Consider the following 16,124-nt stretch of genomic DNA (forward strand, 5'->3'; position numbering starts at 1 on the left):
TCTAAATGCCCCCTGCTGAGAAGAACAAGATCTGGACAGAAACACATGAGTGTGTGGGTTGAGGGGAGCATGCTGCATTCTTGGAAATCATTATCTGCTGTGACTTTTGTGATTTTATTTATTTTATTTATTTATGTATTTATTTTGTATTTTAGGGAAGGGTCTACAGGGTGTTCAGGGTCTCACTACTAAATCGAACTTCTAGGGATCTGCCTGTCCACAGCTTCCCAAAAGCTGGAATTATAGGTGCGCCGCCACACCCAGTCTCAATCCCCCATCTCAAGGCGCCCCAGGGGCGGGGCCGGCACAGCAGGCCCAGGGATCAAACCATGGGCCCCTGCCCTGTTTGCAGGCACTGTAATCTGCTGTGCTATTTGGCCAACCCTATGTGATTTTAAAAAGAGAAAGGCTAGGGGTGTGACTCAAAGGTGGAGGGCTTGCCAGGTTCTGGGTTCCATCCCGATCACCCCAAATAAAGAAAAGACTGATGGACAGAATTCCCACAAGATGTCCCTGCCTCCTTACCTCACCATCAGGTCCAATTGCAGGTGTTTGTCCTTCAGCGTTTTCTGCCTTCTGGAAGGGAAAACAGACACAGTCACCCCGAGACCCCACAGCAAGGCCATCCCCTTGAGCACCCCTGCACCCCCGCAGAATGGTGATGCCCACCAGGCCCGGCATACCTTCTTTTTCTTCTTCTTCTTTTTCTCCTTGGCGACCTGGGCGGCCTTGTGCTGCCGCACCAGCTCTGTGAGGTTGGCCACGTACTCGTCTGTCTGCTGTAGGAGGTAGGCTAGGCGCTTGTCCTTCTTCTGGTCTATGAGCTTGCGGTAGCCTTCCTCATCTTCTGCCTGAGATGGGGGAATGGGGGCAGCACTGGTTTACAAGGGCCCGCACCAGCCCTGCTGGGATCTCTCTGCCCAGCAGCAAAGGGCACACTGGGGTACACATGGCTACTCCCCATGCCATGCCACAGCTGGCACACGGCTGTCATCTCCCCCAATTCCAGGGGCACCTAAGAGGCACCTGATCTTGCCAGCAGCCACACAGAAACGACAGGAGCAAGTCCTGTCGTTTCTGTGCACAAAACCCTCGCTGACCCAAACTCTTGGCCCTCTGCACCCTTGGGGCTTGAGAGGAGCTTGGAACACAACTGCAACCTCCAAGGGGAACTTTCACGTGCAGACCCAAGGCCAGTTTGTTCCCACCCAGGTCCCAGCAGTGCCACCTGGCTTCCTCCCTCTCTGCACCCTGAGCCATGCCGCCGCTGAGGCCCCTGCTCCAGCCTTCTGCCTCCCCAGGCAAGCACTCTACCCAGGTCACCCCTGCCCACTGCTGCACTTGTCAACCTCCATGCCACCACACCTGCTTCACACACCCAGGTGTCTGTGCAAGGGCTTGCCCTCCCCTCACCCACCACTAGCGAGCCACAGGACATCAGGCATCACCCTGGGTGGCCCCAGCACTCGGCATAGCCTGCACCCACAGAAGGAACTAGAGAGAGAAAGCAGGACCCACCATGAGCCTCCGCATCCGCTCCTTCTCAATGCGCTCGTTTTCTTTCTTCTGCTCCCGCTCGGTGTTGGCATGGTAGGTGGCCACCGCCTTGGTCAGCTTCTGGATCTTGCCTGTGACAGATCTGTGGTATTCCTTGAAATCCTTCGCATGCTGAAGAATGCTGTTGAGGTATTCCTGCAAGGACACATACCAAAGCTTGAATGTGACTGGAAGTCACCACCACGCTATCCTGAGTGCCACAAAACTAAGGGACATCACCCAAATGAAAAAGTGACACCATTTGTCTATGTGGCTCAGCTTTCATCCTGTAATGACAAAATAGCACGGCAGGGTGGCAGCAACACAGACCTGTGATCCCAGCACTCGGAAGGCCGAGGCAAGAGGATCATGGGTTCAAAGACACCTGAACCTGAGCTGGCCAGATAGCTCAGCAGACCAAAGCATCTGCTCAGGCAGAGCGCAGCAGCCAAGGCTGGATACCTGATGTGCTGGCCCCGCCTCCAGGGGACTCTGAGACACAACTGAGACTGGGCAACTGTGACTGGGCCAAGTGGCGCGCCTGTAATCCCAGCTCTTGGGAGGCTGTAAACAGGTGGATCACTTCGAGTCCAATCTAGTAGTGAGACCCTGAACACCCTGTAGGCCCTTCCCTAAAATACAGGGGAAAAAAAAAAAAAAAGGAAAAGAAAACATAAATCTTGGGAGGCTGAGGCAAGATGATTGCTTCACATTTGAGGCCAGACTGGGATAAATAGTGAGTTGAAGGCCAGCCTAGACTGCATAGGGAGATCCAGTCTCAAAAAAAAAAGAAACAAACAAAAACCCAAGAAAACACAAAAATCCTAAAGTTATGGCTATCAACTCCCCAGAGAGAAGCACCCTTGGACAGAAAGATAAACACACAGGGAAACTCAACTGGCTGGGCAACCTGGCCCTGGATGTACTCAATTTCAAATCTCCCCTAGCCACACCCTAGTTACCTCACTGCCAGGAATGAATCTGAAACCAGTGTCAGAGCCTGCACCAAGACCTTTGCGTATGAGTGCCCACCCCAGTATAGTCTTCAGTTCAGGAGAGCTGAAAGTCTATTTCAAGCCCAAAGAGGGAAATGGCAACATGAATTCCTGGCTGCTGGACATACTCTAAAAAAGGGACAGGGACAGACACAGACATGAAAAATCACATTCCATGCCTGCCTAGCACACAACTGCACACATACCCACATCCAGCCAGGCATGGTGGCACGATGCTGTGAATCCCAGCACTCTGGGAAGCTAAGGTAGGGGGATCGGAAGTTCCAGCACAGTTTGAGCAGCTTTCTAACTCAAAAACTGCATCAACTTTGAAAAATAATTTTGGTAAGGCCCAGCCCTTGTAGCTCAGTGCAGAGGCCCTGGGTTAAATCTCCAGCACCAAAAAAGCCCCCCCCCCCAATTATGCCTTAAAATTATTTATAAAGAGAGCTAGGCCTCATGATGCATGCCTGAGATCGAAGCACTAGAAAGGCTGAGGCAGGAGGATCACTGCAAGTTCGAGGCCAGCCTGGGCTACATACTGCGCTCAAGGCCCGCCTGGCCTGCATAGCAAGACGCTATTTCCAAAAAATTTTTTTACCTAAAAACAGCTAAGTGGGTACACTGGAGCTTGCCTACAGCTCCAACTAACCTGGAGGAAGCAGCAGGACGGTCTCAAGCATGAGGCCTGCCAGGATGATTCAGCCAGACCAGATCTCGAAACAAAAGTTGAGGATGGGGCCGGGGAGACGGCTCAGTAGAATAAGCGCTTCCCTGGCAAGTGCGAGGGCCTGAGTTCAATCCCCGGTTCCACCGAAAAACCAAACCAAAACAAATGTTGGCTTCTTGGACCTAGACGAGGATCTGGAAGTGACTCCTACACTAAATACATAAAAAATTTTTGGGCTGGTGAGATGGCTCAGTGGTCTAAAGCACCTATTTAAAACAAGCTTAACAAAGCACAGGGACAGCGGTTCAATCCCCCAGCACCACATGCCAGCCAGCCCCGCCCCCTGGTGGGCTGAGCTGGCCACACACACACACACACACACACACACACACACACATGCATAAAAAAAAAAAAAAAAAAAAAAGTTGAGGATGGAGCTCAGGGGCAGAGCACCTCCCTAGCTTGAAAGCCTTGGTCCCAGCACTAGCACTGCAACAAGACAAGTGACAGTCTCGTGACGCACAGGACAACAGCACATTTTATTTTTATTTTGTGACACCAGGGATCAAAGCCAAAGCTATGCACATTCTGGGCAAATGCTCTACTACAGAGCTATATCCCTTGAATTTTTTGTTTTTATAACAGGATCTTGAGACTGGGTATGGTGGCACACACCTGTGATCCCACCACTTGGGAGGCTGAAAACAAGAGGATCACAATTGAGTCCAATCTGTGTAGTAAGACCCTGTACTAAATACATAAAGGCAATAATCATAATTTCTCTTTAAAACATAAAAAATAAAAATAAAACAGGATCTCACTAAACTGCCCAGACTTGCCTCAACCTTGCAATTCCCTTGCCTCCGCCTTCCAACTAGCTGCAATTACAGGTTTGCACCACCATGCCTGGCTCATTACTCAACTTCCATTGTTTTGTTTGTTTGTTTTGTTTTGAAGATATGGACTATGTAGATCAAACTGCTCTCACACTCATGATTCTCCTGCCCCAGCCTCCTGGACTCTGGGATTACAGTCATGTCACTGTAAGTGTCTGCCCTTTAACTTTCTGGAGGGTGGGGAGATGGTCTCGCTGTCTAGGCTGGCCTTGAACTCACCATGTAGCCAGGCTGCCCTGGTATTTGTGGCCATTCTCCTGCCTCAGCCTCCCAAGGGCAAGATTACAGTGTGTACCACCACACCCAGTCTACTTAACTTTTTTTCTTTTTGTATTTAATACAGGGTCTACAGGGTCTCACTACAGACTGAACTGCTCCTGTTTTCAGTCTCCCAAATGCTGGGATTACAGGTGCACACCACCGTGCCCAGTTATTTAACTTTTGATTAAAATGTACATCAAGGGAAAAAAACCACAAGATGTACATAGTGAAAAAAAATTAATAAATAACAAAATGCTAACAGTGGCCAATATTTATATCAGCAATTTTCTACCATATTTTAAACTACACCAGTAACAAAAACTAGAATGGGGCAAACAAGAAACAACTTCATTCCAAGCCCTGCCTGACTGACCTGCAGAATCTAAGTCTCCTCACCCCCTCAGCTGGCAGAATCCTCCCTGGTGCTCAGCCCAATGGGAACAAAAGCCCAAGTGCCCTGCAGACCAAAGGCCTGCAAATCTGCCTGCCACCTCCCTCTGGCCCCTGCCCTGCAGCTTTCCCCATCACTGGGCCTTGGCTGTCAGAGAAGGCACAGGTATACCCGCCCCCACGTCCTCTCCCTCCCGTGTGGCCAGTGCTCTGTCCCGCCTGTCAGTGGCTCTCACACTGGTGTCCCTGTCCAGTCTGTCATGGTTCATACCTGGATGTCCCTGAGCATTAAGCACTCAAGGCAGGGCTCCCAGCTGATGTACAGCACTGAGGAGCAGGTAGGTGGGCAGAGGGCACTGGGGTGTTGTAGGGGCCTGGCACCCCAGGTGGCTCTACCTCTCACCTGCCACCAGTTATGCAAGGCCTGAAAATCGTGAGCCATGAGCCACAGGAACCTCTCCTCTACCTGACAGGGCTCAGGCACTGGGTTCTAGAGATGAAGAAATCCACTGATGACACTGACGGCATCTGCTCCTCCTCCTTGCTGGCCCTACTCCACCTTCCCATCACCCTGTGCTCTTCGCCTGCCAATGTACTCAGCACTGGCATGGGGGTCTCCTAACCCAAAGGAAGCTGGGCCCTGCGGACACACCTGGTGCTTCTGGCGGCGCTTGCGCTCCTGCTCGATCTTCTGCTGCTTCTCCAGCTTCTCAGTGATGCGGGCCTCACGCAGAGACTGCCGCTTGCTGCGCTTATAGGCCTTGGCGTTGAGGGCCGTCTCCAGGGCCGTGTCCCTGCGCATGCACACCACCACTTCCTGGCGCAGCTGTGGGGGACAGAAAGCACCAGCGTGACACACAGGAGTCACAGCACAGGTACCAGAGGACCCGAGTGACTGTCTCACAGCTGCTTCTGCAGTGGAGCCTGGTCTGGACCCCCATGAAAGGGACATCCGTGCCTCCCCACAAGCACACACAGACTCTATGGGTCAGGCAAATACATGCACCCCCAGGAGACCTCAGCCAGGTCTCCTGCATTAAGTTGTCACCTCAGCCAGCCAGGCATGGAAGCTGCCTTAGCCACAGACAGAGACCAGATTAGTACCCTGCCCATGGCATCTGAAACTGGGGACCACCCCTCCAGGAAACCATCCCCAGTGCCAACCACACACCCACCTGCCGCTGGAAGTTCAGTAGCCGGAGGGCCTTGAGCTCGATGGTCGCTTTGGTTCGCAGATCCCCAGCCAGGGAGCCAGGGAGGTTTTCAAGTTCCTGAATGCGGTGTGCGATGCGAGCCTGCAGTCTGCTCGAGAGGAGAACAAAGGTAGGCGGTGAGGGGAGCCTCCTGGTCCTCACCCTGGGATAGAGTTTTCAAAACATCCATCCCTCCGGGGAAGCAGGATTCTCAAGAGATGACACTAGTGGGAAGTGGGGCAGCCAAAGGGGCTCCTGAGGACCAGCCGCAGGCAGCAAGTGGGCCACGTCCTGGCCCAGCCCCAGCACAGAGGAGAGAGACCCCTGGGGAGCACCTCAGGCTTGGTCTGAAGGTAAAGGGAACAGCCCCATCCACAAGAGTGCCCACTGCACCCAAGGGCCATGCTGAACAGACCGACAAGAAGGACGGTTAGTGTTATGGCACTGAGAGCATCATCAGGATGGAGGCCATGCAGGATAGGAAAGCAATCAATGCAGGCACTTCCAGAAAAGAGAAGGCCTGAGGAAGGCCCAGAGACAAAAGGAGCCAAGGAAGAGGCTCACCTGGGCAGGCAATCCCAGCAGCAGGGTCTATGCATAGGGCTTGGGGCACAAATGAGCCTAACTCAAAAAGGACAGGAAGGGCTGGGGAGATGGCTCAGTAGAATAAGTGCTTGCCTGGCAAGTGCAAGGTCCTGAATTCAATCCCCAGTAACGCAAAAAAAAAAAAAAAAAAAAAAAAAAAGAACAGGAAGTAGGGATGCCTGAGGACAGAGCAATGGGCAGGGGGTGAGCAGAAGCTTATGGGGCTGACAGTGGGGAGCAAAGGGCCCACTCCAACCTGCAGGATAGATGTGGTGCACAATGACTGAGAACAAGGGCTTCCAAGGGCTGTGATGCTCAGGAGGGGGAGGTGGCAGGGCCAGAGTCCCAGGCCACAGTGAGAGCCTGCTGCTGCGGAAGGGTGGCCGAAGGGCCTTACCTGTACTCGCGCTCCTGCAGGATCTCCACAGGGTCCAGGCCCCGGGGCTTCTGGATGGGGGTGATGCGGCTCTGCTTCTGGTGTAGTGGCACCAAGGGTGCAGGCTGGGCTGGCTGCCCTGGGGACTGCGTCTGGGGCGGCATCACCGGTGAGGCAGCAGGTGGGACAGCAGGAGGTGCGGGTGAAGGGCGGCCTGTTGGCTGTGGGGGTATCAGTTTCTGGGGGGCGCTGGTGGGAGCTGCAGCGTTCACCATGGGGCCTGAGGAAGAGCCGGGTGGCGCCATGTTCAGTTCTGGGCAGAGCTGCAGTGCCCTGGCTACAGCCACCCAAGGACGGAACCCCTATCTCCCATTCCTCCCTGAGGCCACTGCCCCTACAGGTGACCACCCCAGCCTCCCCCATCGAGTCAGCAGGCCAGAGTGCTATGGTTTCCAGGGGGCATTTTCCTGTCTCTCCTTTGCTCTGTACACCCCCTCTTTGTCCCTCTGTGCTGCCCTCAGGCAACCACAGGAAATATATGATCAACAATTGAACCATTTTGTTCTTCTTCTGGTATTTTGAGACTATGTAGGTTCAGGCTGGGCTTGAACTCATTATGTAGCCCAGACAGCACTCAGGAAGCTGACGCAGGAGGAATGCCTTGAGTTCACGGCCCGCATGAACTATACAGTAGGACCTTATCTCCAAAAACCAATAAACAAATAAATCCCATGCCATTCAGAGTAGCTTCCTGCCAGTGCCTACGTGTGCATCTCACCACAGGCAGATGTCACCTCACACGACCACGTGTGGGTGCACCATGCTAGGGTGATGCAGAGAGCACGCTCCCACTTCCCCTGTGTGTGCTGTTGTGACTGCTCTATTTTATCAGTAACTGCGGAGCTCCATGACAGATACACTGAACTCATCTCCAGTACGGATGCCCAGGATAGCACTCCACAGCTGAGGCGGGGCCACTGTCCTCTGCAGGCCCAGTGAACCCAAGCTTAGTGACAGCTCTTCCAGGCCTGTCCCTATACTTCAGACCCTAAGCGGACAGGAACAAGGCCACACTGCCCATGTGTGGAGCCCAAGTACATGGGGTCTTTACTGAGGACACAGCTGCAGAGGGCTGGGCCAAGCCCGCACCACTCAGTAAAGTCAAGGGGAAACCAGCTGGCCTGTCTCCTCTGCTTGCCTCATCCCATGGAGTCTGTTCTCAGAAACAAAGGGATGGGGGGCCGGGGAGATGGCTCAGTGGAATAAGCACTTGCCTGGCAAGCGTAGTGGCCTGAGTTCAATTCCCAGTTCCGCGGAAAAAAAGAAAAAAAAAAGGGGTGGGGCCGGGGAAATGGCTCAGAAGAATAAGCGCTTCCCTGGCAAGCACAAGGGTCTGAGTTCAATACCCGATTCTGCCAAAAAAAAAAAAAAAAAAGGAAAGGGGTCAGTTGTGCCCTCCAGACTCCAAGGCACTGTGGCCAAGGAGTGCCTCTCCGCAGACTTTGCCCTGAGCCACAATGGTGGCACTGGTCTCTGTCGGCCACTTCCTGTCACTGATTCCCAGGGACCCAATACCGGCTTGACTCACTCCCAGCTGAACCAGGAAGCAGGTTACTAAGAACTAGAGAAGGCCCAGTCTGGCATGCTGCCCCCAGAGCATGCTGAGCAGGTGACCCAGTCCCGGAGTGGTGGTGCACGCCTATAATCCCAGCACTGGGAGGCTGAAAACAGGAGGATCACTATGAGTCTGAGTTGTGTAGTGAGACCCTGTTCCAAAAACATAAAATGAAAAAAAAAAAAAAAAAAAAAAAGGAGAAGGACAGTGATACCCAAAGAAGGCAGAAGCAAACTGTGGGCTTCCACTGGGTAAGATACGCTGGCCTGGCCTTCTCTGACCTGCTTGTCTCGGGGCCAGCACAGGCAGGCTCCTGACAGGGAGGAAGGGCACACACACACTGCCGAGGGCAGCAGGGCTTACCTTCAGGCCATGGTTTGGGAGGCCCTCCGGGGGGCTGGCCAGGCATCCCAGGGGGCACACCAGAGGGTCCTGGGGGAGGCATGTTGGGCCCTCCCATGCCTACATGCAGGACAAAACGAAAAGTAAGACAAGCTGTGTTCACATGTGCACCCACCCTGTGCCCACCTGCTCAGGGGACATATACCCACCAGCGCCCAGGACGAGGCAAGGGAGAGGCAGCTGCAGAATGGTGTAAATGGGGCAGCCGCAGGGCAGCCACCCACACTCTGGCCAGTTCACTGTGCCTCCTCCCCACCAGGGGACCAGGCACACTAAGCCTTACCATGAGGCCTGCTGTAATTTGGAGGTGCTGGTCCTGGGCCGGGGCCAGGCCCTGTGGCAGACACAGAGGGTGGAGGTAGTGTGGGCATCTGCTGCTGCATCCCGGGCATCGGCCGCTTTCCCTGCACGGCCATCTGCAGGTGGTCAGGCAGAGGCTGCCCTCTGGCCAGCATCTTGTAGGCCATGATCTGTGCCCGCAGTTGGTGCAGCTGGTTCTGGTTGAATGGGGTGGGGCCCCGGCTCTGCTGCCCCAAGGCCTGGGGGTCGGCACCATCCAACGGGGCTCCTCCTGGCCCAGATGACATCTGGGGGCCGGAAGATGGACCACTGGCTGGAACGGGACTGGAGGCGTGCTCTGAGCCACCCAGGGGTGAGGGGTAACCTGCAGAGAGAGAGGCCAGGCCCAGGTCACAGCCAAGGTCTCGAAGGCAGAGACCCTAAACCTCTCCTGCCACATCTAAGCCACCCAGGACTCCAAGTCAGCGAGCAGCCAAATGGCTCCTGAGTCAGAACCCCAGCAGGTAGGGAGCTCAGCCCAAATTTCAGGCTGGGGCATGAAGCTCACACTCACTCAGGGTGGCCCTTCCTGTAGGGCAAGGCGGGGTGCACATCCTCTGGTTAACCAGGCCCAATCCCCTTCCAGTCAGTCCTGTGCAGCCCCTGTGACATCACTTAATCTTCCCCAAGCAGAGAAGCCACTAGAGGGCTTGTTAACAGAGTCCCAAGGTGCTACAGCTCCCATCAGCTCCAGGGCCGCACAGGGCCCTTCCACTATGCCTGGCCCTGAGCACCCCGTCCCTGTGGGCTGGCTCCCACGCAGGGAGAGAGCACACTGGTCTGGCCCTCCTGGAGTCCCTCTGTGGGAGCCCTGATGAGGAACTGGGCCAGGATGCCACCATGTGACGGCATCAGACAAGAAAGGCAGAGCTGTACCTTGGGAGTGCTGGTCCATGGGGCTGGGAGGGGGCCCCATGCCCGCGTGACCGCCTGAGCGCATCCCCATGCCCTTCATCTGGTTGTAGCGTGGGTCCTCTGACATGCTCTTCTCATGCATGGACTCCATGGGCTGCAGGTGGGACGACAGCAGCGTCAGCAGAGGGGCAGGAGGATGGCACCACAGCCAGCATCCACCCTAGGCTGCCCAGCATTTCCTCCTAAATGTCAAGGGGACTGTAGGGCCCAGCTCCAAGGCAATCAGGACACCTGCCTGGGTACTGGGGAGACACACCTAAGAAAAATGGCATTCCGAGGATGACCCTGGAGCCTGGTGGCAGGGGGGCAGCTTGAGCAGGAAACCAGGAGAGGTGGGCAGAGTCCCTTGGGGTACAGAGCTGGAGCAGCTCCCAGTCATAGTGACAAGGAGACTGGCCAGGAATCTGGGGACAGAGGCGCCTCTGCCTCAGAAGAGTACACATGTGAGACAGGCAAAAAGGTCTTCCCAGGAGGGGGTGAGAGCACATCTGGTACCCCAACCCCATGAGTATTGACAGCCAAGCGTGCGTCTCCACATCCTGCGTGCAGCAGCAAGGGTCTGTAACTGCTGAAGAGGCCCCTGCGAGGCTCAGGTAGCACACGCCCTGCTCTCCACTCACAGTACGGGTGACCAAGCAAAGCCCAAGCTCAGTGAACAGCCTACGGTCCAGCCTGGAACAGGACATGAGGAGCGGCATGGACCAAGGACACCGATCCCATGACACGGTGCAGGGCTGCGTCCCATGCCTCGCCTTCGAGCTGGGTCCGGACAGCACTTCACTCCCAGCAGAGCCCAAGCTCTGTGCAGGTGAGAGACAAACAGCAGGTCTGTGATAGGGGACCCTGAGAGGTGTACAGTGCATGGACGTGTGGGGGTCGGGTTGGAAAAGAGCAGGCCTCCCTCAGCAGGCTGGGCAAGTGTGTGTGTGCACACGTGTGAGCACACATGTGTGACCAACAGCTTCTCAGTACGGAAGGGTGAAGATGGACGTGAGTGGACAGAAAGTCTAGGGTGAGTGCTCTGGAGCCTGAAGCAGAAGTCTGAGGCCAAACTGGACTGCACAGTGAATTCAAGGCCAGCCTCAACTACCAATACCCAGCAAGACCTCGTCTTAAAAAACCAAAAGAAAGTCCAGTGCAATAGTGACAAACCTATGGCATATGCATTATTTTTAAGACAAAAGATGTTAATGTATTGGGCTAGAGATATAGCTCAGCAGCATAAGTACCTGCCTGGCAAGCACAAGGTCCCAAGTTTGATCCTCAGTACCACACACACACACGAAGTTAATGTACGTGTTGCTTTTTATAAACTAAAACCTCAATGCCCTGTTTCATTGCAGTGCTATGAAGTGGGTTTTGGCTGGTGGTTTAGACATCACTCTAAAGGGTTCTCCATCACTAGGCTAGGATGCAGGTGGGAGGAAGAAGGGAAGGCCGCAGATGCAGGCCACAGCTCAGCTGGGCTGCAAGGACAAGCAGGGGAGAGACAGGATGGCTATGGGGAGACCTGCTTCCTTGAATAAAACAGGACAGTACCCAAGACCCGGAGGCCTAAAGGGTGGGCATCGGGTGGCTTGGGGTGCCAAGAGTGGACGGCCTGGCAGGGAAGGGTGGCAGCTGGCGCTGCAGCTGCAGCTCCTGGGGCGCTGAGAGAAAGCAGTGTCTCCTCTCCTGCAGGTATTGCTGCATAGAAGCTATGATGGAGAGGGGGCCGCTGGACCCACCGCTGAGCATCAGAGCTGTGGGCCTCGTGCCTGCTCCCTGCTGAGGCGTTGGGGGGGGGGGGTCCTGCTCAGGATGTGAGCATTCAGGGATTAAAGGAAACTTCAGAGCACCGCTCCCAACCTTCCATACAGAACATGGGGTGCAGGGGACACAAAGGGATGACCGCTCACCCTCACAACTCAGGACCAGATCTTGTGCCTGAGGTAGAAGGAAGAGCCAAACCAGAACAGCTCTGTTGAGAGCCTGCACAGCCTGCAGGGCCTGGCACAGACACAAGGGGCACGGGGGCCCTACCTTGTGCATCTGGTGCATATTGTCCTGAGGGTACCCTCCAGGGCCCTGGGTGGAGATAGGGTGTCCTGCCGAAGGAGGCCCCGGGCTAGGCCCCATCATGCTGTGGGCAGAGCCCGGTGAGGGGCCAGGACTAGGGCCCAGCATGGCTCCAGGAGAGGGGCCCGGGCCAGGGGAAGGGCCTGGCCGAGGAGTTCCGCCCAGGGGTGGGTCTGGAGTGGACATCTTCACGAAGCTGTGGACAGTGGTCTCCTGCTGGAAAGAAGCGCTGGTCAGTGCTGGGCCAGGGCACACGGGTGGGCTGTTGGAGCCAGGCCCTACCCCAAGCCCCTCTGTGATTCCTCCAGAGAAGGGAATACATCGCAGGCACACGAGATCAGCTCAGCCGCTGTGGGGAGCAGCCCGTGGACGGTCCCAGGGACTCCTCCCACCAGATTCTCAGCCCCCTGGCCAGCTTTCCACCAACCCAGAGGGCAGCTGGCTTGGGGTGCGCACATCCTCTGCCCAGCTCCACACTTGCTAACTTTCCCATTTCATAAAGGAGGGCAAGCAGGGTACAGTGGTACACATCTGTAATCCCAACAGTCAGGAGGCTGAAACAGGAGGACCACCTGGAGTTTGACCCCAGCCTTGGCTACAGAGGACCCCGTCTCCAAAAAAAAAAGGAAGGCAAGACCAAGGAGACCAGTAGCACTGACTGGTACTCCATGCAGGATTGACATGGGCTTGAGGCCAGCCTGGGCTATGTACTGAGTTCAAGGTCAGCCTGGACTACGTAGCGAGACCCTGTCTCAATAAAAGAAAGAGAGAGACAGAGAGAGAGACAGACAGACAGAGAAAGACAACTCATGCATGATGGCACACATCTGTAATCCCAGCACTCTCTAGGAGGCTCATGCAAAAGAATCACAAGTTCAAATCCAGCTCAGGCAACTTAACAACAGCAAAACTATGTGTCAAAATTTAAAAATTAAATTAAAATTTAAAAATTTTATACATACATATATGAAAGAATTGACATATAGCTCAGTAAACAGGCTCTGAGTTCAATCCTCAGTGCTGAAGGGGGAAAAAAAATTCAGGGTTTCAAGTACAGCTCAGTGGTAGAGCATATGCTTAGCATGTGCAAGGCCCTGAGTTTGTTGGTCTGATTTCCAGCATACCAATAAATAAATAAGAAAAATATTACACAAATAATAACCCTAGATACTGCAAATAATTTGAGTGACCCTCAAAAATCTGGGGGTCTGACCAGTGATGCTAATGCTGTATAGTAAAAACTTATACCAAGAATTGTAAACTACTGCTTCTACAGAGAGAAAACTGCTAAATTAAAAAAAAATAATAATTTTAAAGGGCCAGCCAGATAGCGCAGCAGACTAAAGTACCTGCTTAGGCAGGAGCAGGGACCAGGGTTCAATCCCCGGCGTGCTATGCCGGCCCTGCCCCCGAGACAGGCTGAGACTGTGACTGAGACTGGGTATAGTGGCACATGCCTGTAATCCCAGCTCTTGGGAGACAAAACAGGAGGATCACTATGAATCCCATATGTGTAGTGAGACCCTATACTAAACACATTAAAAAAAAACAACAACAAAAAACCTACCAAAATCTCTGATGATGCCAATAAATCATTCATGCTACAAAAGAGCACATGCTACCTCTGGGGGTCTTGGGAAGGAGTGGTGGTGGCTGAACCCATGGTCTCATCAGGCAGGGCTGGGGCTGCACCATGGGACAGCCCCACCTACCTACTGAGTAAAGGTTTCCTATCGTGAGGTTCACTTCTCAGGTTATCCCAGTTAACGGTAGGGCAGCGTGGCTGTTTGTGCCTTTCCCTACCAACCCAACTGTCTAAAACCTGCTCCCTAATGCAATGGTGCTAGGAGGGAAGGGTCCTCATGAACAAGATTAGCTTTTCTTGCTTTTTTATTGGAGAGGTACTGGAGAGTAAACCCAGGGCCTTTACAGAGTAAAGCTACATCTCCAGCCCTTTATGTCTTACTCTGAGACAGGGTCTCAATAAGTCAATAAATTACTCAGGGTTGGGCTCTAACTTGTGTTCCTCCTGCCTCAGCCTCCCAGGGTGCTGGGATGACAGGTGTGCACCAGCCTGAGCCCTTCCCCACATGATGCAACAGGAAAGATACTGTCTGCAGGGAAGCAGGCCCTTACCAGTCACCGGCTCTGCTGGCACCTCATCTTGGACTTCCCAGCCTCCAGGAGTGAGAAACTGTTGTTGTTTATAAGCCACCCAGTCTGTCTAAGGTAACCTGTGGTCGTAGCGCTAAGAGACTAAGACGTGGCCTTAATAAATCCTTTGCACATCCTCACTGCTCACATTTGGAAAATACAAACGGAACAGAAATTAAAATCACCATGATCCCAGAAGACACTGAGGTTAAGTGCTGCTGCCCTTGCAAAGGACAAAGACAGGACTGCACTCTCTGCTCACACCACCCAGAACATGCTCTCCCTGGTAACCTACTGTGCCAAGGAGGGGGCCCTGTGCACATCCTTGTCCTGACCTTCCAGATCATTCTGACATGCTCTGCCTGCTTCAAAACACCTCTCTCGCTGCACACTTGGCAAATCTGCCTTCTTGCTTGCACTGCCTTTGGTCTTTTGGAATGGATCACCTGTCCCTAAACTTCCTGGATGCTTCTGAACCAATTCCACTGAGTGTAAGGGCATCTCTATCTCCTGGGCCCATTTTATTCTCACCATGTACCTTTCATTTTTTAAACTTTTTGTTCTTATTGATATATATTTGGAGGACATAATGATTACATTCATTGCTGGTACATTTATATAACAACCTTAATTCCTTTTATGTCTCCTGAGTGTGCACCTTTGAAATTCTGCCTAGTTGCCCTTTGTGCCTTTCCAAAGAACAGGAGGAATAATATAGGAAAATTTAAAATTCCCTTGACTGGGGGGCCAGGCTGATAGCTCAGCAGCTTAAGCACCTGCCTAGCAAGCGCAAAGTCCTGAGTTCAATCCCTGGTACCAAAAAATAAATAAATAAAATTACCTTGATTGAAAACAATTTTGATGTGAAAGGTTAACTCAAAGGTTCAAACTCACTCACTGCGCTTTCATGGATAATCAGAGGACAAAGGACTAGTGGCAGTGCTCTAGCCAATCCTGAAAAATTATACGCATGGTGGTACATGCTTACGGCACTCAGCAGGCTGAGGCAGAAGATCACTTGAGACCAGGAGTTAGAAGTCAGCCTGGGAAGATAGCAAGACCTTGCTTCATAGATGGGCAGGCAGACAGAAATAGGTAGCCAGCTAGCTAGATAAGTAGACAGCTAATAGATAAGTAGGCGCGTAGTTAGATGAGAGACAGACAGTAACAGGTAGCACCAAAAACCCACACGTATGTTATCCTAGACGTCCTCCACTCCTCTCCCCTTTCAGTTCCCCAATTTCCCTGGAGCTCAAGGACCCTGGATTCCATTGTCTAAAAAAACTTGCATGTGCGGCCAGGGAAAGAGCAGAATAAGCGCTTGCCTGGCAAGCGAAAGGGCCTGAGTTCAATTCCCGGTTCCGGAAAGAAAAAGAAACAACTCACGTGAGCGAACCAGTGTCCCTAACTCACAATCCCTGCCCACAAATCCAACACCCAGTGAGTTTATGGAAAACCAAACTTTGTTTTACAAAAGATAGAAACTCCCAGAAACACGACTTGCCGTGGCTCTGCCTCATGTGCAGTCCCTACATGCTGCTGGAGACAGGTTGCTGTTTTGGTTTTTTTTTTAATGGTTATATTATCTATTTTTATTGTCAGATCTGTTGCTCAGCCTAACAGAAATAGTTATGCAAGACTGAACAAATAATTGACTATCAGTGTTTGCTTTCAAGAAACCTTAACTTTTTTTCTTCTTTTGTTTTTCTTAAAATTTAATTTAATTTATTTATTTTTAT

General features: G+C 53.0%; 1 protein-coding gene across 9 annotated transcripts in view; it reads right to left on the bottom strand.

Annotated features, from left to right (window-relative positions):
* Nucleotides 1-16,124, bottom strand: part of Smarca4 (SWI/SNF related, matrix associated, actin dependent regulator of chromatin, subfamily a, member 4) — a 99,396-nt gene that overhangs the window by 53,273 nt on the left and 29,999 nt on the right. For 7 of the 9 annotated variants that reach the window (XM_023717122.1, XM_023717126.1, XM_023717125.1 and 4 more), the window contains exons 2-11: nucleotides 12,196-12,444; nucleotides 10,135-10,267; nucleotides 9,203-9,583; nucleotides 8,881-8,979; nucleotides 6,924-7,182; nucleotides 5,924-6,050; nucleotides 5,401-5,574; nucleotides 1,519-1,692; nucleotides 684-851; nucleotides 526-576 (exon numbers count right to left, since the gene is read on the bottom strand). In XM_023717122.1, coding sequence (XP_023572890.1) covers nucleotides 526-576; nucleotides 684-851; nucleotides 1,519-1,692; nucleotides 5,401-5,574; nucleotides 5,924-6,050; nucleotides 6,924-7,182; nucleotides 8,881-8,979; nucleotides 9,203-9,583; nucleotides 10,135-10,267; nucleotides 12,196-12,417 — 1,788 coding nt within the window. In that variant the 5' untranslated portion in view covers nucleotides 12,418-12,444. Of the gene's footprint in view, nucleotides 1-525; nucleotides 577-683; nucleotides 852-1,518; nucleotides 1,693-5,400; nucleotides 5,575-5,923; nucleotides 6,051-6,923; nucleotides 7,183-8,880; nucleotides 8,980-9,202; nucleotides 9,584-10,134; nucleotides 10,268-12,195; nucleotides 12,448-16,124 lie in introns of all 9 variants that reach the window. The other 2 variants (XM_004632860.2, XM_023717121.1) reach the window with 1 other exon arrangement.

The sequence above is a fragment of the Octodon degus genome, unplaced genomic scaffold (genome assembly GCF_000260255.1).
Source record: "Octodon degus isolate 3935 unplaced genomic scaffold, OctDeg1.0 scaffold00050, whole genome shotgun sequence".
NCBI classification, from domain to species: Eukaryota; Metazoa; Chordata; class Mammalia; order Rodentia; family Octodontidae; genus Octodon; species Octodon degus.